This window comes from Chelonia mydas, chromosome 3 (genome assembly GCF_015237465.2).
Source record: "Chelonia mydas isolate rCheMyd1 chromosome 3, rCheMyd1.pri.v2, whole genome shotgun sequence".
NCBI lineage: Eukaryota > Metazoa > Chordata > Testudines > Cheloniidae > Chelonia > Chelonia mydas.
In genome coordinates this window covers 165,715,696-165,740,114 of record NC_057851.1, presented here as the reverse complement: position 1 = coordinate 165,740,114, position 24,419 = coordinate 165,715,696, and the positions used below count along the sequence as shown (strand labels likewise).

At 42.4% G+C, this 24,419-nt stretch overlaps 1 protein-coding gene across 3 annotated transcripts in view; it reads right to left on the bottom strand.

Annotated features, from left to right (window-relative positions):
* MTA3 (metastasis associated 1 family member 3) overlaps nucleotides 1-23,781 on the bottom strand; it is a 198,041-nt gene extending 174,260 nt beyond the window's left edge. Inside the window, exons 1-3 of one of the 3 annotated variants that reach the window (XM_037895816.2) lie at nucleotides 23,351-23,781; nucleotides 18,795-18,862; nucleotides 15,567-15,660 (exon numbers count right to left, since the gene is read on the bottom strand). In XM_037895816.2, coding sequence (XP_037751744.1) covers nucleotides 15,567-15,660; nucleotides 18,795-18,862; nucleotides 23,351-23,378 — 190 coding nt within the window. In that variant the 5' untranslated portion in view covers nucleotides 23,379-23,781. Of the gene's footprint in view, nucleotides 1-15,566; nucleotides 15,661-16,388; nucleotides 16,446-18,794; nucleotides 18,863-19,681; nucleotides 19,758-23,350 lie in introns of those variants that run through there. The other 2 variants (XM_043543757.1, XM_043543758.1) reach the window with 2 other exon arrangements.
* Nucleotides 23,782-24,419: the final 638 nt, after the last annotated feature.

Genomic DNA, 24,419 nt, shown 5'->3' with positions numbered 1-24,419 from the left:
TAAAATTTTGTTACTGTCTATGACCCTTGTTTATAAATGCCATTTACTACTATATTCTTGTATATAAGTCCTCACTCCTTATTCTGTTGAATGAACAAGGGTTTTGCTTGCTTAGAATGCTGATGGAGACATCATACAAAAGAAAACAGACATATTATACCATTTCATTTCTGATCTTTGATTTTTTTTATTCATAGAGGATCATGCATGTATGCTGGCATTCAACATGAGGGATCTAACAGGAAAGTATCAACAGAAGCCATTATTCTGAAATACATTATAGTAATTTCAAAATGATACGTCATCTTTGATGAATGAGATTATAATGAAGTTTTACTGTAAATTGTATCTATACTAAATAACACCAGAAGTGAGCATGTCAGATCAGAAGTAATAAAGTTTTGATTACAGCCTATGGTCACCCAATCATTAGATAACCATTAAGAGTCCATTACAGAGTGAGAGAATCTCTCACTCTCTTTCTCCAGTGTAAAGAAAACTATTGTTTTGTTTCATGTTTTCTATTTGCATTAAGAGCTTTATATATTTATGTTACAGCAATTAAGTAAAGACTTCAAAGTCAACAGCATTCAGTTCCAAATTAATTCATAATCAGCATATTAAAACATCTGTACCCTTGTAGTGAAATAAATTCAGTATAAGTGTTGAATAGTGAATTTATAGATATCTGCTGTTAAAAAGAAAGAAAAAAAACAGTTGCAAAGGCATATTGACCTAACCGTCGTTTCAAAGTTATTGTACACAAAATAAGTCTACAGCTGCTCTTACTATGCTAGAATAAGAATTGTGATGTATTTGGCAACAAAGAGCCTCCCGTCAACATTAGGAATTTCTTCACTTTTTCAAACAGTGAAAGCCATCCTTTACACCAGTGTATTACTCTGACACTGTACCTCAAAGCAGTACCCTGGAACCCCCATATTCACCACTGTCATATAATTGATATGTTTTGTACAAAGTATGGCTTGTGAGGTATTATTTTAAAAGTCCTGATCCGTTGAACATTAATATCCTGTTGGATTGTATGTGCCATCATTGTATGTGAAGTTATGAAATTTTGCTGTGTATTACTGAAATATGTTGTGAGGTCAGGAACACCCACAACCAGCCTTTCCAGGTACAACAATGGAGTAGCCAGATGGGCTGATGGCCCATTAAAGGGAATCCACACTCCCAAAGACCATAATAAAAGACTTCTCAGAGAGAGCATGTAGACAATGGAGGCTGCTTGACCAATGCGGGCAGACCCCCATGTCACGAGCATAGATCTTTCCAGCAAGATAGAAGAAACTATAAAAGAGGGGAAGTGACATCACCACTTAGCCTTCCTCCTTCCCCACCTATGCAGAAGCAACAAGAACACTGGGAAGACAAAGACCTGAACTGAAGAGACTGGTCCCAGGCCTAACAGGGAAGCTGTGTATTAAGAACTATAACCTACCTGCAACATCCAGTGGGGTGAGAAAAACTGCTTGACCCAAATATTGCCTAGTGTAATAAGATTTAAGATTTAGACTGGGCGCTTACCTTTTATTTTCTTTGGTAACTATCTCTGACCTTTTCTGCCTACCATTTATAATCAAACCGGGCGATCTGGGGGGAACTGGCTGAAACCTATTATTAGTTCATGAGTGGCTGGGAAAGCATTCATTTAACTTAGTTGGGTGTGTCCCTGCCTGTGGATGTCTGTGTAAGTACAGAACCAGCCAGAGGTTTGTGGCTTGACACAGCATCACTGAGAGGGAGGGATACCCCAGGCTGGTGGGACAGAGGGCTCAGTGGTCCCAAAATCCCGGTGACATCCCAGGGACCCCATCACACACCTACAACCAGCCTTTCAGATACAACAATGGAGTAGCCAAACAGCAGTTAATGGCTCATTAACACCCATCAAGGAAAGAATCCACTATCCTAGGAACTGTATACAATGGAGACTTCTCAGGGCATGGCTACACTTGCAGATGTAGAGCGCTTTGAGTTAAAGCGGCCTTCGTAGAGTGCAGTAGGGAAAGCGCTGCAGTCTGTCCATACTGACAGCTTCAAGCGCACTGGCATGACCACACTTGCGGCACTTGCAGTGGCATTGGGAGCAGTGCATTATGGGCAGGTATCCCAGCATGCAAGTGGCTCAATATGCTTTTCAAATGGGGGGGTAGGGTGGAGTGGAGTGTGTTGTGTGTGTGTGAGGGGAGAGAGAGTGGGTTTTGGGGGGGCTGAGAGCATGTCAGCATGCTGTCTTGTAAGTTCAGACAGCAGCAAATCCACCTCGCCCCCCCCCCCTTTCTCTCTCACACACAGCATTCCACACTAATAGTTTGCTTTGTCTCAGGGCAGATAAGCAGCCGGCTGTCAGAAATGGAGCTTTCAAAGGGCATTTCCACATTCCTACAGCCGATTCCAAACAATGACAAGAGTGGCCACTTGACTTAAGGGGATTATGGGACGTTTCCAGAGGCTGAGCAGGGCACAATAAAGCAACACCTCGTTCACACTGGCGCTGCGGCGCTCCAGCAAGGGCGCAGCAAACGTTATTCCATTCGCCAAGGTGGAGTACCAGCAGCGCTGTAGCCGCAGAGTCAGAGCGCTCTACATGCCCTGCCAGTGTGGCTGGGTAGTGAGCTAGTGAGCCTGGGGCTCCTTTATTGCACTAACTCACAAGTGTAGCCAAGCCCCCAGAGAGAACATGTAGACAATGGAGACTGCTTGACCAATGGGGCAGACCCCCACATCACAGCAAAAGGTCTTTCCAGCAAGCTGGAAGAAACTATAAAAGCGAGGAAGTGACATCACCATTTGGCCTCACTTGTCCCACAACTCAACACCGGAAACAGCCTGGACGCTGGAGGACAAAGACTTTGAACTGGGAGAGAGTGGTCCAGGACTGGAAAGAGTTCCAACCTGTGTATTGAGGATCTGTGACCTGTTCATACCATTTGTCAGGTTGAAAGATTGCTTGATTCAAATCCTGTCTAGTTTGTAGAACTCAGACTGCAAATTTATTTTTGTTTCTAAAGTAACCAATTCTGATTTCCATGCCTCCTACTTATAACCACTTAAAATCTACCTTCTATACAGGCTTCTGACCAGTGCAAGACAGTACAGTTCTGGGGTGCAAGTTGGCTGGATCCTATTATTGATTCATGAGTGGCTGGGGAAAGCATTAATGTAACTCAGTGAGGTGTGTCCCTGCCTGTGGATGTCTGTGTAAGTGCAGTACCTGCCTGAGGTTTGTGGCTTGACAGGGCATCACAGTGTGAGAGAGGGATACCTCAGGTTGGTGGGGAAAAAGGGCTCAATGGTCCCACAGTCTAGGTTGTACCCTGGGGGCCCCATCACAATCACAACTATATTAGGAGGCTGCATTGGGTGTAATTACTACCTCAGTGTTGCTACATTGGTACAAAAATCTTTCATGTAGACAAGCCCTAACAGTAGAAAATACAAATCACCAATAATTGACTATGTCATAATAGATGAAGTCTCAGTTTAGTTTTGCCATTTCTTAATAAATGCTTAATCTCAAGAATAGACAGTAAAAGCACACATCTGTACATATATGATATAATGATTTAGGCCACAGTCTGGCAAATGGCTCTGAACGGAGCAGGGATCCCCCATGCAGAATCACTTGCCAGCAGGATTCAGACTCAGCTGCTGTGCAGTGGCACCTCTCTGAAACTATTATTTTTGTTCTCCAGAAATTCAGCTGTAAGTCAGTCTCCACCTGTTATGGTTGAAGTAAACCTCAAAAATGAGAATCGAGAGTAATTAATGCAGAGACAGGTTCTACAAACCCAAATCCCAGCCTGGACCCTGGGTACACATACTGCGGGCTAGCCCACTCTGAAGCCCACATTGCATAGTCTTCACTGCTACTGTTTCCAGCACTATCTGGATTCAAGATCTCTCGAGTAGGCTAGCCTATGCACAGCTTTTGCTATGCAGACATACTCTTTGAGAGTCTGCAGAGCGCCTGGAAAATAGTTCACAGCTGTGAACTACCACCTTCATCTCAGTGAAGACAGTTAACTATGCTGACCTTAATATTATTTCAGTGATCGTGTAAGAAAGGAGAGGGAGGATCACAGATCTGCACAATTTACTGCAAGTGGTGTCTGATTCTGAGGATATTGGCGGTGGGTGGGGGGAGGCAATTTGGAAGCTGCCCCCACTTATTTTCCCTAATCAAGAAGGAGCCAAGCCCATGAAGCCTATCAGAGCCCATGGGCATATTCAAACCCCATTAAGCCAGGGCTCAGAAACCTGCACAACAATATTTTTTACATCTGCACAACCTACTGTGAATGGCATCTCAATCTAATGTCTCACATGGGCAGAGATCAGAAGAGTACCACCACATTTTAGTTTCCCAATTTGATCCCTGCTTGCTTGACTGGGAATTTAAGTTATTAAAGGAAGCAGCTGAACTTTAGTAAGCTTTCTACTAACTTCTAAGATCACTGATCTCATAAAAGTGAGCTAAAGAATTTAATTTTCTGCAACCTTTGCTTAACACATCCAGCTGGATACAGTCAGCCTGACAGTCAAGAAACCAACTAAGGTGGTTGTTTTTTAAAAGCGAAATTTAATAAGTATCCATTTGGTGGTACTGTGTTTAAATAAAAGATTTTGGCATAGTAAAGACGCAATCTCCAAATCTATGTGCCTAAAACTCCACCTGTGTGTGTGTGCGCGCGCTCAATACAGGGCATCTAGGATTCTTCACATGCAAACACTCAGATGTAGGTATACAAACAAAATTGTACAAATGCACTGAATACAGCCACTATTTTTGCATGTGTGAAATGCTAGGCACCTAGAAGTTGGTCCACAAAAGTCCAGGTACACAATTTCATGCACGCAAATTTGGAAATAGAGCGGAGGTCCCTTAGAAGATATGACCTGTAGATTAGAACCCATTTATTCCATTTAAAAGAACATTAACAATCACGATAACATATCAATAAGAAATTCTCCACCAAATAAATTTACTGTATGTCCATTGCAGGTAATAATTCCAGAAAGTACTTAGAGCTGACAGTAATCTGGTTAATCACACACACACACACTCTCTACAGTGAACTAGTAATTATACAGTGTCATTCACAAAAGGAAGACTCTCCTATTATGTCAAGAGCAGAAGCTCCTTATTACTGTTTCTTTATTGCTCTACTCCCAGAGGAAATACAGCAGTACATCATTCCTGAATAAAAACAAACTGAGCAAAACACACTATTTCTATGATCCCCCAAAGCACCCTTAGAGAGGATAACTGGGAGCCTTGGCATAAGCTTTTCCTTTGCTACAAGACGTCACAGATCCACACGATTATGGGCTACACACTCAGCTTTGGAGAAGTCTCTAGCAGGAACCCCTTCATGGTGCCAGACCCCCTAGGGGTCTCACTCTTCCTCCAGGGTAAGCCACTTGGCCTCATTACACGAACCGCTGGGCCTTCTGCACTCCTACTTCACACCATGAGCTCAATTCAGCAAATCCAATTGAGCCAGATTCCTGATGGAGTACACTTGTCAGGAATTAATGCACCTCACCCAGTAATTGCAGAGAAACTCACTCAGTGTTGTCAAAACACTAGAGTTTATTTGTTAACTGGAGCACAGCATAGGAAGTCCTTGGGGTAGTATAGGGAACTGAAGGTTCAAGCATAGTCCACTCTGGTTAGCCCAAAGCTCAGCCAAGCTGCAGTGAACCTCTTGGCTCAAGCTCTGTCTGTCTCTTCCAATCTGACCTCCTTGCTTAGACTCCAGGTGACAGCACCGACACCTTCCAGCAGCCAGCTCCTAACCCCCAATTCATACCTCTTCAGTCCTTTGCTCTTGAGTTGGGATTGTTGTTCAGCTTTCCTAAGGAGAGGCTGAGAAGTCCATATCCCTCTACAGTCATCACTTGCTAGGTGTCAACGTCCTGGTGAATGGATTTCCCATTGTCTTCTCAGATACTCCATTGATATGGAGATTAAGGCCCAGACACAGCTAGGCACACCCCACACCTCTGTATCCAGGCCTGCCCTAAAAGCAGTCTCCTTCCACCCACTGGGTAACAATGCAGCACATAGGGGACACTGAGGCACAAATAGGATTCATAAAATTATTACAAAAAAATCCTGCTTCATCACATAAAGCCGGGATTTTGGACACAGCACTCTTTTCCAGAAGGTTTGGGAAATGAGATGTTTTGCTTCCCTCTCCTGCAAATGATAGCTGAAGCCATTCTCTAAAAGAAAGCAAAGTACAGCGGTGTTCTTCAGCTCCAGAAAACAGCAGCATACTTTTCCCTACTGACCATAAAGAGTCATTGCTCAAGTAATACAGCACTAAACCTCATCAGGGCTATCAACACCAATTTGGAATTGGCATAGAATCCTTTCTGGATCAGAGAATCTGCTGGGACATCATAGGATCCTTCCAATTTTCACCATGGCTAATTTCAGGGTAACTGGTCTCCTGCAGGAACAGTCATCCACATCAGGGACTCCAGGATATATGAAACCAGGAAAACATAAAGCAGCTTTGGGTAAATAACGTTACTAGTGCTGATGAGGTTTTCCACACGGATGTTGTACAAAACCCATTTAGTCCTGATTGATGCCATACGGGATTTGTACATGGAAGAGCATGGGGAGAGACAGGGTCCCCAATCCTCCCTACTTTCTGGAATCCCAGTCTCAGCCCAGCCAGCCATTGCATTTAATTCTCCCAAACATTCCTGGCTTCCCAAGACTTCCTTCTCCTGCCTTTTCAAAGCCAATGGAAAAGACAGTAAGTTCTTTGTTAGTTTTCCTACACCCATAGTCCTTTGGAAATCTTCCCTTTTTCTAAACAAAAGAGGGCAGGGCACAAACACAGCCCTTTGCTCTTTTATCCTCGGAGCAGAACAATAATAAAAAATAAAAATACAGGCAAGCTGCAAGCAAACAGCCTTAAACTTATAGTAGACTTGAAATCAGGTTGGTGGCATCTCCTTGGTCAGAAGCAAACCTCTGGCGTGCTCGGGACACACAGGACTGCTCACCCACTCCCAGCACCCTCTGACTTCCTTTTCCTTATAAATGCCCCCAGAAGATTGACAGGCTCCAGCTGCTTCCTGTCACTTGTTAACTCTTGCCATCCCAGTGTGGAGCTATAGCGCTTTCTGACCTACCCACCATCCTTCCCCCCTTACTCCCAGAGGAATGGTACATAGTCACAGGATAACAATCAATGGATTTATATTTTCTTGATTCTAGGAAAGGAGGAGATCATGCTCTATTAGTGAAGTTGAAACAGCTCCTGCATGTTTATGGAAGACACTCTGATGACCAATAAATTAATTGGATAAGACATTTTGATGTCATTATCAAAGGGGTGAATTGGTTGCATTATCCTACTCCTGTATTGTTGGGGTTTTTGTCCATTAGAATCTGAATAAGATTTGAAAGGTTTTGGTTTTTGAAAGGAGATCATCTTTTGCTCAAAGAACGGTCTGCTTAATTAGCAACCCTACTAGGCTTTATTTCTTATGAAAGAATATCTGAACTGAAAGCGTTGAATGTCTCCAGACATCCTAGATGATAGTGTATCATTTTCTACTCTGCTATGAATAAAATGGCATTAACTGTCATACATTATCCCTGATAAACTCCTGCAGATTGCACTGAGGATGCAACAATACAAGTATTCTTCGGGTATAAAAAAAAATCATCTTCTGAATTATTATGTTCATTCCTTCCTCCTGGTTTGATATCTAAGAAGAACAAAATGGCTAAAATGGATTATAGGTCATGCAAGAATGGATATTTCCCTTTCACGTTTTCAGTCACTCCCAAGGGCCTCTGCACCTAAACTATTAGCTATTGAAACAATAATAGAGGGTTTCCTCAGGGGAGCTAATTAGACAAAGGAATCAACTTTTAGGCTTCATAAAAAACCTGCTGGTTCAAAGATATTGTTACATGCTTTAAATGAAGCAGTAAAGAGTCCCTCAACTAAAAATTATGACTTTTCTAACAAACAAAAATAATTAGGATACTTAGAGACAAAGATAAGATATTATGACCCCTTCTGATACCACACTGTTTTAGGCTCACAAATATCTCTAAGAAATTATTTTAAGCTCACAAGTATCTCTAAGAGGACCCCCAATCAAGTCTTTGGCTGTATTATCTGGCCAGAGGAACAGAATAAAAAAATCTATTTCCTTTTGTGGATTGTTCATATTTTGAATTATGCTGAGTCAAATTGTGTAAGATGGGGATTAAAACACTGAACTAGAAACACAGAAAAGATTTAGGTATTTAAGGGTGCTAGGTTAGAGCCCTGTATGTGATGTGTTCTGCATCTTTTTTTGTGGCGGTTTAAGAGGCAGGGGTTGTTGGGAAGGTTGTTTTTTAAACACAGTCTGAAGATATAAACCTGCCTCTGATTCATTTTTCTTTCATATACTTTTGAAAAAATATACACTCAACTTTCCAAGTCACGTTCTTCGAAGTTTTGAGATGCAGTAGAAAATAGTCTCACTTTTCTCTCAATAAATGGGTGTTAAGAAACTTTAGTAGTAGTAGTAGTAGTAATAATGAGCTACTCAACAGTTTGGTGAGAAGTGGGAAAGGAACCTTCAGCCTTGTGTAGCTACAGGGAGTATCAACACACAATTTGTCTTATAATTAAATATTTTTTTAAAAATACACCATACTTATCCAGCTAACCTCTTTGCTGGTGAGCTTCTATGCCACCAGCTACTGCTGCTCCAGTATATTATACCTTTGAAATAGTTAACTATTAGCAGCTGCATTTCTGTTAGATGTACCTGGAACATTTGGCAACCATCATGTATCTAATGTACAATGGTAATATTCAAAATAACCTCAGTATTTCTCAAAAAAAGAAAACCCATCCTTAAATAAAGGTAAGAGATGCTGGAAGTAGTAAGAGTGCACTGTAAAGCAAATGAGACGCATACTAGTATACCACATAGCTTTTGGTTTACTCCCAGAATTCAAAAGCAGAGCTGCTACAGCATTCTGAATATTGCCATATAAATTAATAACCTCAGCATCTCACTTCACACATCTAGTATATACACCTTTCATTAAAGGATCTCAAAGCACTTCACAAATGATAATTATTCTCCACAACATTCATGTAAGGTCAGTAAGTATTGTTAACATTCTACAGATGGAAAAACCTAGGCACAGAGAGAATACATGACTTGCCTATATCACAGCATCAGTCAGTGTCAGAGCTGAGTGGAGAACCCAAATTCCCAACTCTAAACACTAGACAGTAATTTCTCCTTTTTGTTCCCACAATTCCCTCTTCTCAACATTGCAGGAGAGACTCAGAATGATGTTTTATATCATTATCCACTAAAGCAGCACATGAAACTTGAATGATCAAGAGCTGTTAAAAGTTGAAGTCTGTTATAATGTATCACTTGAAAAAAGTTGTAAAAAGCAGGTAAAACTTGGAAAAATAAAGATAACAGGCTAACTCAAAAAAAATTTACATGGCATTAAAAGACAAAGAAAGCTGAGATAGACTAAAGATTTTGTCTTTTATAAACCCTTTTCTGTCCCACTGCTGATCTCTCCAGTTACCAAAACTATTATGCCTTAGTTTAATTTTCAAAGGGGCTGGGTACTTAAATCCTACAGCACCAATGTAAGGCATAATCAAACACCAAGTATCAAAATTCAATAAACAGATATTAATAAAAACAGGGTGAAATCTTCAAAACTAAAGTGCTAACAACAAAAACTAAATGTAGTATTTGGCCCATCACCACATTAAAAAAAACCCACTTTCAGAACAATTTTGGACATTCAGTCAGAGACTGAGCACATCAGGCTGATGACAAACTCAGGGAAGTGGAAGGCAAGGGTCTCTGATTGTGGAACTTTTTAATATTCTGACTAGCAGGTCAAAAAGACAAGAGCTGTTTGAAGCATTACAACAGCAGAGCATGAACAGTTACAGTACTGCAACAGCAGCTCATTGGGAAAGAAAGAAGGTAAAAGGATAAGGGACTGTAGAGATTGGCACAGTTTTATCAGACACCCACTAAACCTATTCAGACCATCTTACTAGGCTTCAAAAATGAGCCCTCTCCTTTGCACCCAAAAGCATAATCCTGGTGTAAACCCAGTGTATTCCCATCCCTTGGTATTAGGATTTCAGCCCACAACTTTCATATAAAAAGAAAAAGGAGTACTTGTGGCACCTTAGAGACTAACCAATTTATTTGAGCATAAGCTTTCGTGAGCTACAGCTCACTTCATCGGATGCATACTGTGGAAAGTGTAGAAGATCTTTTTATACACACAAAGCATGAAAAAATACCTCCCCCCACCCCACTCTCCTGCTGGTAATAGCTTATCTAAAGTGATCACTCTCCTTACAATGTGTATGATAATCAAGGTGGGCCATTTCCAGCACAAATCCAGGGTTTAACAAGAATGTCTGAGGAGCTGGGGGGGGTGTAGGAAAAAACAAGGGGAAATAGGTTACCTTGCATAATGACTTAGCCACTCCCGGTCTCTATTCAAGCCTAAGTTAATTGTATCCAATTTGCAAATGAATTCCAATTCAACAGTTTCTCCCTGGAGTCTGGATTTGAAGTTTTTTTGTTGTAATATAGCAACTTTCATGTCTGTAATCGCGTGACCAGAGAGATTGAAGTGTTCTCCGACTGGTTTATGAATGTTATAATTCTTGACATCTGATTTGTGTCCATTTATTCTTTTACGTAGAGACTGTCCAGTTTGACCAATGTACATGGCAGAGGGGCATTGCTGGCACATGATGGCATATATCACATTGGTGGATGTGCAGGTGAACGAGCCTCTGATGGTGTGGCTGATGTTATTAGGCCCTGTGATGGTGTCTCCTGAATAGATATGTGGGCACAGTTGGCAGCGGGCTTTGTTGCAAGGATAGGTTCCTGGGTTAGTGGTTGTGTTGTGTTGTACGTGGTTGCTGGTGAGTATTTGCTTCAGGTTGGGGGGCTGTCTGTAGGCAAGGACTGGCCTGTCTCCCAAGATTTGTGAGAGTGTTGGGTCATCCTTCAGGATAGGTTGTAGATCCTTAATAATGAGTTGGAGAGGTTTTAGTTGGGGGCTGAAGGTGACGGCTAGTGGCGTTCTGTTATTTTCTTTGTTAGGCCTGTCCTGTAGTAGGTGACTTCTGGGAACTCTTCTGGCTCTATCAATCTGTTTCTTCACTTCCGCAGGTGGGTATTGTAGTTGTAAGAATGCCTTCGAGACAGCACTGACTTCCTGAGGAAACTACAATCCATCGGTGATCTTCCTGATAACACCATCCTGGCCACTATGGATGTAGAAGCCCTCTACACCAACATTCCACACAAAGATGGACTACAAGCCGTCAAGAACACTATCCCTGATAATGTCACGGCTAATCTGGTGGCTGAACTTTGTGACTTTGTCCTTACCCATAACTATTTTACATTTGGGGACAATGTATACCTTCAGATCAGCGGCACTGCTATGGGTACCCGCATGGCCCCACAGTATGCCAACATTTTTATGGCTGACTTAGAACAACGCTTCCTCAGCTCTCGTCCCCTAACGCCCCTACTCTACTTGCGCTATATTGATGACATCTTCATCATCTGGACCCATGGAAAAGAAGCCCTTGAGGAATTCCACCATGATTTCAACAATTTCCATCCCACCATCAACCTCGGCCTGGACCAGTCCACACAAGAGATCCACTTCCTGGACACTACAGTGCTAATAAACGATGGTCACATAAACACCACCCTATACCGGAAACCTACTGACCGCTATTCCTACCTACATGCCTCCAGCTTTCACCCTGACCACACCACACGATCCATCGTCTACAGCCAAGCTCTGTGATACAACCGCATTTGCTCCAACCCCTCAGACAGAGACAAACACCTACAAGATCTCTATCAAGCATTCTTACAACTACAGTACCCACCCACAGTATGCATCCGATGAAGTGAGCTGTAGCTCACGAAAGCTTATGCTCAAATAAATTGGTTAGTCTCTAAGGTGCCACAAGTACTCTTTTTCTTTTTGCGAATACAGACTAACTCGGCTGTTACTCTGAAAACTTTCATATAATTCTTGGTTGGTCCTACAGGTTTGCTAAATGTTAAGCACCTGTTTCCTCCTAAATAATGATGAGTAGCAATTTCTTTCAACCCACAACACCAAACTGCTACTATGGGGGGACATGCTTTTCCCTCCCTTTGTCATTTATCCTCCATTTTGTCTGCTTCTCCCTCTCTAGTGAGCTGTGTGTTTCGGCCACTCCCCTTCCTCTTTGTTTGTTGCTCATCCACTTCTGTTTTCTGTCTCCTTGCTTGTTTTATTTCCTCTCTCTCCATGTTCTTCATTGGACCCTGCCTTAACTCCACTGAAAACTGAAAAGGACAGAACTGGGCACAGTGAAATTTATAAAACCCAAGGTCATTTCACCGATTACTGTACTCATTAAGAGGGGCCAGATGCTTACCACTTTTGAAAAATCAGGCCATTTTACTTAGGGGCTTACATATGGTCTCAGGAGCCTAAATTTAGGCACCAAATTTTTTTAGACTTTGGTCTTAACCTAGACACTTTGTTATGGTTCGTGTCTTTTTTATTATTACAATGCCAAACATCCATTGCAGATGGACAGCGTTTGTGCCTTTCTTGCAATGGAGTATTGAAATATATGTGGATCATACTCTCTGAACAATTGACATTTAGAATAATCTTGCTCTCTATACCCTGCCTGCTCACAACACTAACACTCCAATAGAAAGACAGAATAGTGTGATAAGAATGCTTCTGCAAAAAAACCAAGCATACAAGGTTCATTGTTGGAAAGTTGCCCAGCATGGATTTTATCTGTGTTGCAACCCTCGTTCTAAATTGCTGATAGATTAGGACACAAAAATGAAGTGTTTTTAACATCAATTAAATTCTTAACAAGTCAACTTTGACAATACACAACTTTACAAGGTACTTACTATGCAAAGCAGTTCAGACTCAAAAGTGACACAGCCTTAAGGATGGTCTACTCAAGCCTTTAGTTTGCAGCAAACTGGGGTGTGACTCTACCCAGCACTGCTGCACATTAACTTTCCCATGGACCCTGCTGACATACACTAACAACTCCTTCATATGCGTTGATCTACTCCACTTTGAAACACAGGGTCCACACGGACAATTAGTGCATGGCAGGCTACTGTGGGGTAGATTTACACCCTAGTTTGCTGCAAACTACATGTTTGTGTAAACACCTTAAGCTGCTACTGTATATTCTGGCAGAATGGAGAATATCATATTAGATTCTATGTGGATTTTTTTAAATACCAGAATTTAAGGGAAAAAAACAGTATTTTTTTCAGTAATCCATGTAATAGCATTGAGAGCTTTCCCCTCTAGCTCTGCCACCGTAGTTAGCTAATAAAACTATTCCCAAAGCTAAATTGACATCATCCATGATGCTGGTGGACAAATAAAAATGCCATGTTAATTCACTTCCAACAGAAATACAAGGAAACAGACAGGAAATTCAATTCCTTCCCTTCAGACCATTTTCAAGTATTTCAGACTTAAGGGGACAGTGCCAACCTGATATTGTTTAATTGCAAAAATGTCAGTTATCTAATAAAGCACTTTTTAATTAGCATGTGTGTCCTGAAATTTTCTTTCAAGGATTATTGTTTTAAAGAAATTAAAAATTCTGTTCTCCAATGTGTCTTAGACCTGGGTTTTTTTTATTTTTAATTTCACAAACATTTTGAAATTGTTTCCATTTTGTGGTGTTCAAAATGGATCCATTTTTTCAAAATTTTAAATGTTTTGTTTTGATCAAAAGTTACTGGAACTTTCTGTTAAACGGGTGGGGGGCGGGTTCAAGAGAAAAATGTTAGCAATTCCCATAAAAATGTTAATAAAGTTGTTTTTTTTTTTTTTTTTTAAAATCACAAAACCCAAAAAACTTATTAGTCGGTTATTTACATCCTACACATGCTTTTCTATTAAAAAAAAAAAAGTCTATCTGTAGAGAAAAAAAACAATTCACCTGAAAAATTTCAACCAGCTCTTACGTTTACAGGATTCTACCAGCAAAAAAGAGTAAAGAAACCCAAGGGTACCGCTGAGTGAAAAATCAGAATTTCTGTCCCTTTTCATTTTTTTGCCAAGTCTGGAAGAAAGGTTGAAATATAAAATTTCCAAAGTTGCAAAAAATTTCAATTTGGAAACCATTAATGTTTTGTCTGGACATTTTTGATTGAAGTAAAACATTTTGATATTCACGGAATGGTGTTTTAAAGAGCTTGAATTGTTTTACTGGGATACAATTAGAAATATGTTAAATTACAAATTTAAGCTATTTGTGCTTGCTCTAAAAAGTGACACTGCATTTTGCAATACAATGCAATTTCAAATGTCATATCCAAGCCTGAAAAATCAAGGTTTGTGATTAACATAGCACCTCAACTTAACTAGAGCAGAAAAACCCAGGAGCCAAATCCTGCTCATCTTTCTAATTCACTTAGGCCATTTTGAAAATTTCACCATGGTATACTTACAAGGGTAATGTCATGTTTTACAAATAATCAGTTTCTCAGACAGTCACCCAATCTGAAATGCTTTCATTACGATTTTTCTCTTTCTTAAAAATTACACTTTTGCTGCAAGAAATTAGGGCAAGGGATGATATTGAGAGACAAGTGAATAGCAACTACAAGGAACAGCAGGTGTGCATTCAAAAAGCACCTCTCATTTCTACCACAATTATTTTGTTCTTCTGAAAGCACAGTAAGATGAACACTTATTAGTATTTTACTAGCTGGACACCTACACTTATCCCAATTGCATATGTAAATGCCATTCTACAGATGAGGAAATGTTTCATGTCCATGCACAATTTTCACAGTCATCTGCAACACAGTTACTCCAGCCAACATGCCACTAAGTAGTTATGCCAGCTATACATTTATGTTTGTGCCTTATCCACAAAAATAATTTGGCCATGACACAAGAGCCAATGGATCCAATTAATCTCTTATGAAAGTTTCTCAGCTTCAGTGGAGTTATACCTGGGATAAATTTGACTCCTACTCTTTATTTTTGAGGTAAAAAGAAAATACAAATATATTTTCTGGACCAAAAAAGAAAAATATTGTTTGAATGAAAATGTTAAAACAGTTTAAGATTATTTTCTTTAGGTCATTGAAACGTATGAAGAATACCACCATTCAAATGCATAAGAGTGAATACATCATGCAGAGGTTTGATCAGGTATAGCTAGCAAATGTTTCTATTTTGACTTACTGCATCATGACCAGTTAACTAACAAATGAGGCATCCTGCAAAGCTCTTTATCCTGCAAGTTGCTCTGTATAGGTTATGGGGTCTGCCTAGATGGACAGTGACTGCACAAATCATGTTAATTCACACCTAAAAGGAAAACAAACATTCCTATGGCCAACATAGTAACTGCAATTTTAAATATGTGCAATTAATGTTAAAAATCAAAAACAACATACAATCAACTTACTAGCATGTTTATCTGCAAGCATTATAAGGCTGTTGGAAATGTCTCGTCGTCTGTAAAAGCACACAACTTTTGCTTCCACATTGCCATTAGCAGTCTAGAAAATAAAATAAATTAGTCAAGTCAGGGTCTGTCCTTACTCTGAGTTGTTAGAATCATATGTACCCAATCCTCCAGCCTTTACTCACATGAACAGTTCTAAATCACACAAGCAGTCACAATGACGTCAATAAAAAGAAAAGGAGAACTTGTGGCACCATAGAGACTGTCAAGGTTCCTCCCCCACTCTGAACTGTAGGGTACAGATGTGGGGACCTACATGAAAACCTCCTAAGCTTACTTTTACCAGCTTAGGTTAAAACTTCCCCAAGGTACAAATTAATTTTACCCTTTGTCCTTGGAATTTCCACTGCCACCACTAAACTTTAACTGGGTTTACTGGGAAATGTAGTTTGGACACATCTTTCCCCCCCAAAATCCTCCCAACCCTTGCACCCCACTTCCTGGGGAAGGTTTGGTAAAAATCCTCACCAATTTGCATAGGTGACCACAGACCCAAACCCTTGGATCTGAGAACAATGAAAAAGCATTCAGTTTTTCTTACAAAAAGACTTTTAATAGAAGTAAAGGAATCACCTCTGTAAAATCAGGATGGTAGATACCTTACAGGGTAATTAGATTCAAAACATAAGAGAATCCCTCTAGGCAAAACCTTAAGATACAAAAAAGACACACAGACAGGGATAGTCATTCTATTCAGCACAGTTCTTTTCTCAGCCATTTAAAGAAATCATAATCTAACACATACCTAGCTAGATTACTTACTAAAAGTTCTAAGACGCCATTCCTGTTCTGTCCCTGGCAAAAGCAGCATACAGACAAACCCAGACCCTTTGTTTCTCTCCCTCCTCCCAGCTTTTGAAAGTATCTTGTCTCCTCATTGGTCATTTTGGTCAGGTACCAGCAAGTTTACCTTTAGCTTCTTAACCCTTTACAGGTGAGAGGATTTTTCCTCTGGCCAGGGGGGATTTTAAAGGGGTTTACCCTCCCCTTTATATTTATGACAGAGACTAACAAATTTATTTGAGCATAAGCTTTCGTGAGCTACAGCTCACTTCAACGGATGAAGTCCATGTGATTACTCACATAAGTAAGGGTTTCCAGGAGCAAGCCCATACTAACTATAGGTCACTTCATCAGAGCATTTATACTGACTGCAAAAAATTACCTACAGTATTATTTTGTTACAGGACCAATAACAATTTTATTTTAATGTAACCTATAAATATTAAAAGATTATTTAACATTTCTTTTTAATTCCTTTTTTGTAAGCAACTGTGCATTTCAAATTACTATGGCAATTTCATTTAACTATGTTCAATATAACCCACTAAAGTCTATTTGACAAATTCGCTTACTTCAGCTAACTAGATGGAAAAATTACTTACCTTACAATTCCCCTTTGAGGATATCATCTTGCAGGATTCTCACTATTGGGGCTTAGCTCCTTAGCATGAGACTGACAATATTCTGCTAACACTTAAAAATTTTTTATCATCTCTCTCTTCCTGCATCCTTCTGTCTTATTCCCTATACACTATTCACTGTCTCATCCTCCTGTCTCATTCACAATTTCTGCAGTGAACAAAAAAGGGGTCCTACAGAGAGCAGCCTCATTCATGGTCAACAATGCTCATATGTAGTCATAATCTTGTAAAAGACATGCCAGTAATTTTTTGTGTGACCACCATCACCCATGAACAACTTCAACTATTCAAAATCATGAGCCCATTGTTCATACTCCATGTTTTCATGCTATGGGAATAAGAGTCAAAATCTAGTGCAATAGTTCACTATGTATATTAAAAATAAGCAGTGTGTTCCAAACCGTTTACAGACTCTCTTTAAAATAAATTAATGTGACAGTTGAGAGTTTTGCCATGTTTTAGTTTTGTTTTTTTTAAAAGATAAGTGTGTATAATGTCTAATTAACAAAATAAAAATCTGTTTTTTTCAGTTTTCTTTCTTCTTAATTGATGCCCTTAACACATGAAAGATACATACTTCCCCATTAGGAATCTGGACTAAATGTTAGAAACCACTCTGTTTCAGAAATCAATAAATGACTGTGCCCTACCTCCCACCAACAAGATTACATTATGGCAATCCAGTTTAAAGGTAATAAACATTACATTTAGAACATTATTGGAATCACTTCATTTACAGTAAATCAAACATACTGTATTCCAACAGAAGTCCAAACTGATTATAAAATTTGTGAGGTGCAAGTATTAGCTGAGTGGCAGTGGTCTCAGATAGCTGTAAAAATGAATACAGAGGAAAGAATAACACGAAGACCCCTTGCAGATTACCAATTTTGTGAATTACAAATACATTTAAAAAATTTTTTTTTAAATTAAGATTTTTACACCACAAAATATACTTTCATCATTTATTTTGATATGAGAAATTTACTTATAAGTATTGATAATAGTTCTTTATAGCACACTAGTAAATAAACTGCAGAATGTTTTATAAAAGTAACATAGTCTCTGTAACATGAGACTTCACGACAGGCCTTCATGCTGCCCCATACTCCCACTTCAAACAGCCTCAATCCTGCCACGGGAAAACTTTCCCTAAGGATGAAGGTAGAGAGTTGAGTCTCCATGGCCATTCAAATCTCTGGTGCCTATTCAAAGACTGCCAACAAAGGGTGTAAATAACTTCAGTGGGGTTGCAGTTTTTATTATCTGGACATCTATCCACTGGGAACTGTCTGAGAATCCCAAATCATTTCTCATATGCCACTGAACACACATTAAATGATAAGAACTTATGGTCACTACCATCCTGGACTAGATCATCAGAAAGGTGAAATAATCCATGCCATTACCAATCTCCTGAGCATGCAAGCCCACACCCTTGTGGAAGGTTTGGTTTTAGAATTTTAAAAAGCAGAATCTTCCTGATCACGATGTACTGGCTGTTTTTCCATGTAATGCAGAATTATAAAAGATCACATAGCAGTATTTCAACAAGTAATATCTGTGTATGAGGTACACGCAAATTTCCAAAACATCACAGCATTCAGAAATCGTGTTTATGGAAATCATACAAGAGCTGGGAAAATACTACTTGGGTTTTAAGAAGAATTACACATTTGCACTTGTCTGGGAGTTACATCACGTTTTATCAAGTAGTGTATAGGAATTTTACATATTCATGTACCTTGTTAAGTTCTTCTATTCGCCTGATCAGATATGGATTGCTTGAGGAGTTTTCAAAATAAACATAATCTGTAACAAAAGGCAGAAAGATATTTAATTATTTCAAAAGCAGTATTTGTAGAATGTTGTTTTTGTCAATGCACAATTCACCTAACTCTAGAGGCTTATAAAAAGCAGGTGCTTCAGTCATATTCACTGCCAGATGCATATCTCGGTTATTACAACATTTTGAATATTTGTTGAGTTTTCAACCAATTATCTCATAACTCTTGGGATTAACTAAACAGAACCTCATTAAGGCCCTGATTCTGCAAAGATACGTGTTTAACATTACACACTATGAATATTCCCAATGACTGTAAAGTTAAGTATGTGAATAAATCTCTGCAGGATCAAAGCCTACAATGCACTTCACTAATCCACGTACTTTATAAATCCGCTTTAAAAACTGGCAGTCTCCCACAACCTCTCAGCAAACGATTTAACCTCGGTGTGCTGTATAGTGAGGTTTTGTATTACTGAGACATCGTTATTTTTATAAAATATGCTACTTGACATTTACTAGCAAATTTGGAAGTATTAATAAGTACAGTAGTCCAGATAAATGAACAAAGTACTTTTGTGATGCATCATACTTGCTTTTGCTGACATCCCAGTTCAGTAAATAATTTGCAAAACACAGTAATTGGCAATAAATCTCCCAGTCACTAATGTTCATGAGTGAGATTCTTCTGTACTTGAATATGACAGCTAGTTTCATTGTTACAAAAATATTTTCAAAAGGGACAAGGAAGACTCTTCAGCTTCTCATGGCCAAAAGTTTATATATCACCCATAATGATGAACAAAAATAACATGTTTCCCTCAATTCAGTCTCTCAAAACCTACTTTTTCTTGGAGAGTCTCATAGACGATGCTCCACAAAATTCAAATAATACTTTGCATTTATATTTGAATGTATCTGGAGCAGGGCGGTCACACTGCTCTGGCTCAGAAGAGGTTAAAACCCAGCCCTTAAAGAGGGCCGGGGCTGAAAGAAAAAGCTAGGCTGACTGGGGAAACAGCCACAGCTGGGGCCACGCCCCAATCAGGCCACTGCTGGCCCTATAAAAGGGCTGTGAGCCAGGAGCTCAGGAAAATCTCTATCTGTGGAGAGAGATGGACCTAGCTGCCTGGGAGCTAGGAAGGGTACCTGGAGTGGGGAAGGGCCAGAGGCGCTCTAGCCTGGTAAACCCTCAGGCTGCAGGCCTTGCTAAAGGCAGGAAAGGTACTGAGGTTAATGAGGGGTAGCCTGGGAATAGGCAGAGGCAGCTGGTCTAACCTCTTGCTGATGATGAGTGGTTTACAGACTGCAATCTGCCCCAGTGAGTGGGGGCTAGATGGTGACTGGCAGTAGCCACTGAAGTAAGGAGGGTTGGGGGTTCCCCTGGGAGGGAAGACCCAGAGTGTGGGTGCACTGCCAGGGGGCAGGACCCCAAGGTAAAGGGGCACTGGGGCCTGGGAGGGACATAGGGGGCCAGTGGCAGGTGAGGCACTGGCCTGCAGAGGGCACTCTGAGGCTGGAAAGAGCTAATTCCCAGATGACCAGCAGGAGGTACTGCACTACTGAGTCATTGCCTTGCTACAGTATCTTTGTATCCTGCACTAATGTCTGAATTTACCACTATGGAAACATGGTAGAATTAATGCATGGAAAAATAGTGAATGTACAGGGATTAACCTGCCCAAAAATCTTACATCTCCTATATCAGCTTCAATAAAGAGGGGGGGGAAAAAGGGGATGGGAGTTTGAAAAAGAATGTATGGTTAATATATCAAAAATATATATGTAATCATTGTGTGCCACATGTAGTGGGAGAAGGGATCATTTAGCAAGTCTAAGCTAGTGGTTCTCAACTTTTCTCATACCGTGATGCCATGTTACAGCAGAAAACCATTCTGGGACCCCTTCTCATTTAGTAATGAGGATGGTTGCTACCTCCTGAAACTTTTTCATCTTCCCCTAAGAATTCCCAGGTTGAGAATCCAAAATCTAAGCAGCAGGGGCTAGACTGGGCAAATCCTTGCCCAGACTTCATGTCTCTTGTGAGGATTACTCATATGAGTAAGGGTGTATGGGCTCAAGACCTAAATTCCCTCTTGGAGAAAGAGGGCTTGTTGCTATAACTACATCACAGAATCATAGAAATGTAAGATGGAAAGAGATCTCAAGAGGTCATCCAGGGAAGAGAGCTGCACTGAGGCAGGACTAAATATTATCTAGCCCATCTCTGACAGATGTTTGTTTAACCCCGTTCTTAAAAACATCAAATGATTGAGATTCCACAAGCTCCTGCAATTTCTAAATCTCCTCAGCTGTAATTTAAGCCCATTACTACTTGTTCTGTCCTCAGTGCATAAGGAGAAAAATGTATCCTCATTCTCTTTATAACAACTCTTTACACATACCTCCCCCTGTCTTCTCTTCTCCAGACCAAAAAAAATGAATTTTTTTCAAGCTTTCCTGATAGCTCATGTTTTCTAGACCTTTAATCATTTTTGTTTCTCTCCTCTGGTCTTTCTGCAATTCATCCACATCTTTCCCAAAGTGTGGTGCCCAGAACTGGACACAGTACTACAGCTGAGGTCTTATCAGAAGGGTGACTGTATGTCCCTTTTTGGCTGGGACAGTCCCTTCTTTTAGGCCCTGTCCCAGCCGTCCCAACTTCTTTGACAAAATTGGACACTTGCTCTCGATCATCTGTTAGCAAGAGCAAATGGGGGGGAGGCACAATTTTGTCAAAAGTGGGGTAGGACCCCTAATGGGGTGTGGAGGAACGTGTGGGGGGGGGGGAGTTGGGGGCCAGTGGCAACTGCAGCCCTGTGCTGGAGTGAGGGCTAAGGTGATCAGCTCAGGCCAGCCATCCTGCCCCATGTGCAGGGGGCAGAGGGAGGCATCAGGCAGCTTCACGCATGGGCGGGCAGAGGTAGCAGGGCTCACAGGAACTATCGCATGTGTGGGGAGAAAGCAGATGTGGGTGGGCTGCAGGGGGGCTTGGGCCAGCCTCCCTGAACTCAGTCCAGCCCCCTGTGGGTGAGAGGGAGGCAGGGGTAGGGTGGCAGGGATGCCTCAGGCTGGCCTGGGGGTGGCCCGTTTTTCCTTTGGGAAAATACGGTCACAGTGCTCAGTAGAGAGGAAGAATTACTCATCTCACCTATAACACTCCTGCTAATACATCCCATAACAATGTTTGGTTATTTGTTTTTTTTGTTTTTTTTGCAACTGTACCACATTGTTATCCACTATAACCCCCAGATCCTTTTCTGCCATACTCCTTCCTAAGCAGTTATTGCCTACACTGTATTTGTGCAGTTGACCCCTTGAGAGGGACAGACAGGATGGAACTGATCTCACCTTCATCACTTTTACTATCTTTAACTCAGACCTTGTTAGCATAGGATTTGACAAAACCAGGACACTCACAGGCCCTGTCCAGTCTTTGTACTTTGTCTTTTTCCCTGATATGCATTGTAGGATGCTGGTTTGGGGAGTGATTGGGAGAGGAATGCTACTGAACAGTGAGATGGTATGGAAAAGCTAACTTCAGCTTTTCCTTTGGCACCAATCACATGAGTGTAAACGTTGCATGAGGCATTTTACTGTGGGGGAGTGGAAAACTGTTGTTGCTTGTTTTTAACTGGCCTCCATTCCCCCTGTACCAATGCACCCTGCACCCAACACAGCAGCTCCCACAGGAGCCAAGCTGATGGGTGGCAAGATAACAACTGCCCAACTTGACTTGGGGGCGAGGGGATGGGAGAGGGTGTATGGAAACTGTTCCTTACAGGTAGCCCAAGACACTAGGCAACAATAAACAAGGTGAGACGTTTGTGTGCTGCAGAAGCCTCTGGATGGACGCAGGTTGCCCACTCCCATCAGGCCTGAGCAATGTTGGTTTGAGCCTGGCCCTTTCCTCCTTCCTGGCTGGGGAGACTAGTCCCCTCGAGGGCTGCTACTGGATAGGTTTAGCACATGCTGGGGCGGGAGAAATGGCCTCCTTCCCTGTCCTCCTGGGAGGCCACCTCCTCTGATCTTTGGGGAGATGCTGCCCCTGTTGCATCCCCTGGTGGTGGCCGGCTGCAGGCAACAGGTGAGCGCCTCTTGCGCAGCCTACTGAGCCCGCTCCCCTTGACCTTTGGGGGCACTGCCCTGCCCTTTCCCCTCCCCCAGTGAAGGGGCCTGCGGCTCCTCTTCCCCCGGGGGGCAGGGGATGCTCCCCACCTCCCCCCGCGGGGTGCTGCCGCCCCTGTCCCGCGCGGGGGGCGGGGGACGGGGGCTGAGCCCATTTTTCCCCCCTGCGCAGGCCGAGGGCTGGGCTCCCTCCTTTCCGGGGCGGGCTGACTCCTTCACCTCCCCGGGCCCCGCTGGGGGCCCCCCGGGGGCGTGGGGCGCCTGGGCCGGGCGTGGGGGGCTGGGGTGTGCGCCAGGCTCCCTCCTCCTCCTGCCTCCGCGCCGCCCCCCCGCACGCTGCGCACAGCGCGCGCCCCCGGGCCCGGCGCTCCCCGGACCCCACATACCTCCCACTCGGTACATGTTGGCCGCCATGTCTGCGCTCCGCGCCCTGCTCCTCCTGCCGCCTGGGCCGGGCCGGGCCGAGAGGGAGCGTCTCGCTCTGCCCCCCCGCCCCGCCTCGCCTCGGGCACCGCACCCCAGCCGCCGCGGCCCTCCCCGGAGCTGCCCGGCGCGGGGCGCGGCAGGCCAAGGGTTAAAGCGCCGCCGGGCCCGCAGCCCTCCTGGGTTGCCCGTGTGGGGACGCGAGCGGCGCCAGCGCACGGAGGGCCCTGCCCGGGCGGACGCTGCACCAGCGCCGTGTCCCGCTGCGCATCGGGGGAGGAGGGGTTAAAAGTTTCCCTCGTGGTTCTGGCCCCAAAAGGACAAGCGAGGACGGAGTCCGTTGGCTTGGGGGGGCCTTGGCATGGGGGGGGCATTGGGGGCAGGAGTGCATTGGTGCGTGGAGGCAGTGATGCCCTGGTACACGGGAGGGCTGGGTGCAGGAAGTGCATTGTATGTTGAGGGTGAGTGTGTTAGCATATGCAATAGCAGAGCAAGAGGCTATGACTGGGTGTGTTTCTGGGTAGGAATGTGCCCCTGGATGGGGCGGGGTGGTGGTGTGGGCATAAGCATGGAGGGGTCTGTGGCTAGGTGGGTGGGAGTCTAGGTGAGTGTGTTTCTGTATATAGGTGGGTCGCAGAGCAGCACAGGTGAGTGTAGACGTGTGACAGCAGGACAGTGATTGTCCAATGCACAAGCACACTGTGCACCTGTACACGGATGCATTCGAATACGTGTCTGTGCATGACAATTGTGCATGGGGGGTGAAGCTGTGCATCAACATGGGTCAGTGTATGTGACTGAGTGTATATTTTTGTGTGTGTGCTCATGTATGGGTATCTATGAGCTTGTCTGCTTAGATATCTGAGTTTGTGCATCTCTAGCATATGTGCATTTGTGTACACAAAGGGTATGTATGCTACCTCTCTGAAGGATTTAAATCCAGCATTTCCTTTGAGATAATTCTGTTACACTTCAATTGTCCCTTGATTTAGATACAATTATAGTACTTTCTAATGAAAGTTGGTATTCTCT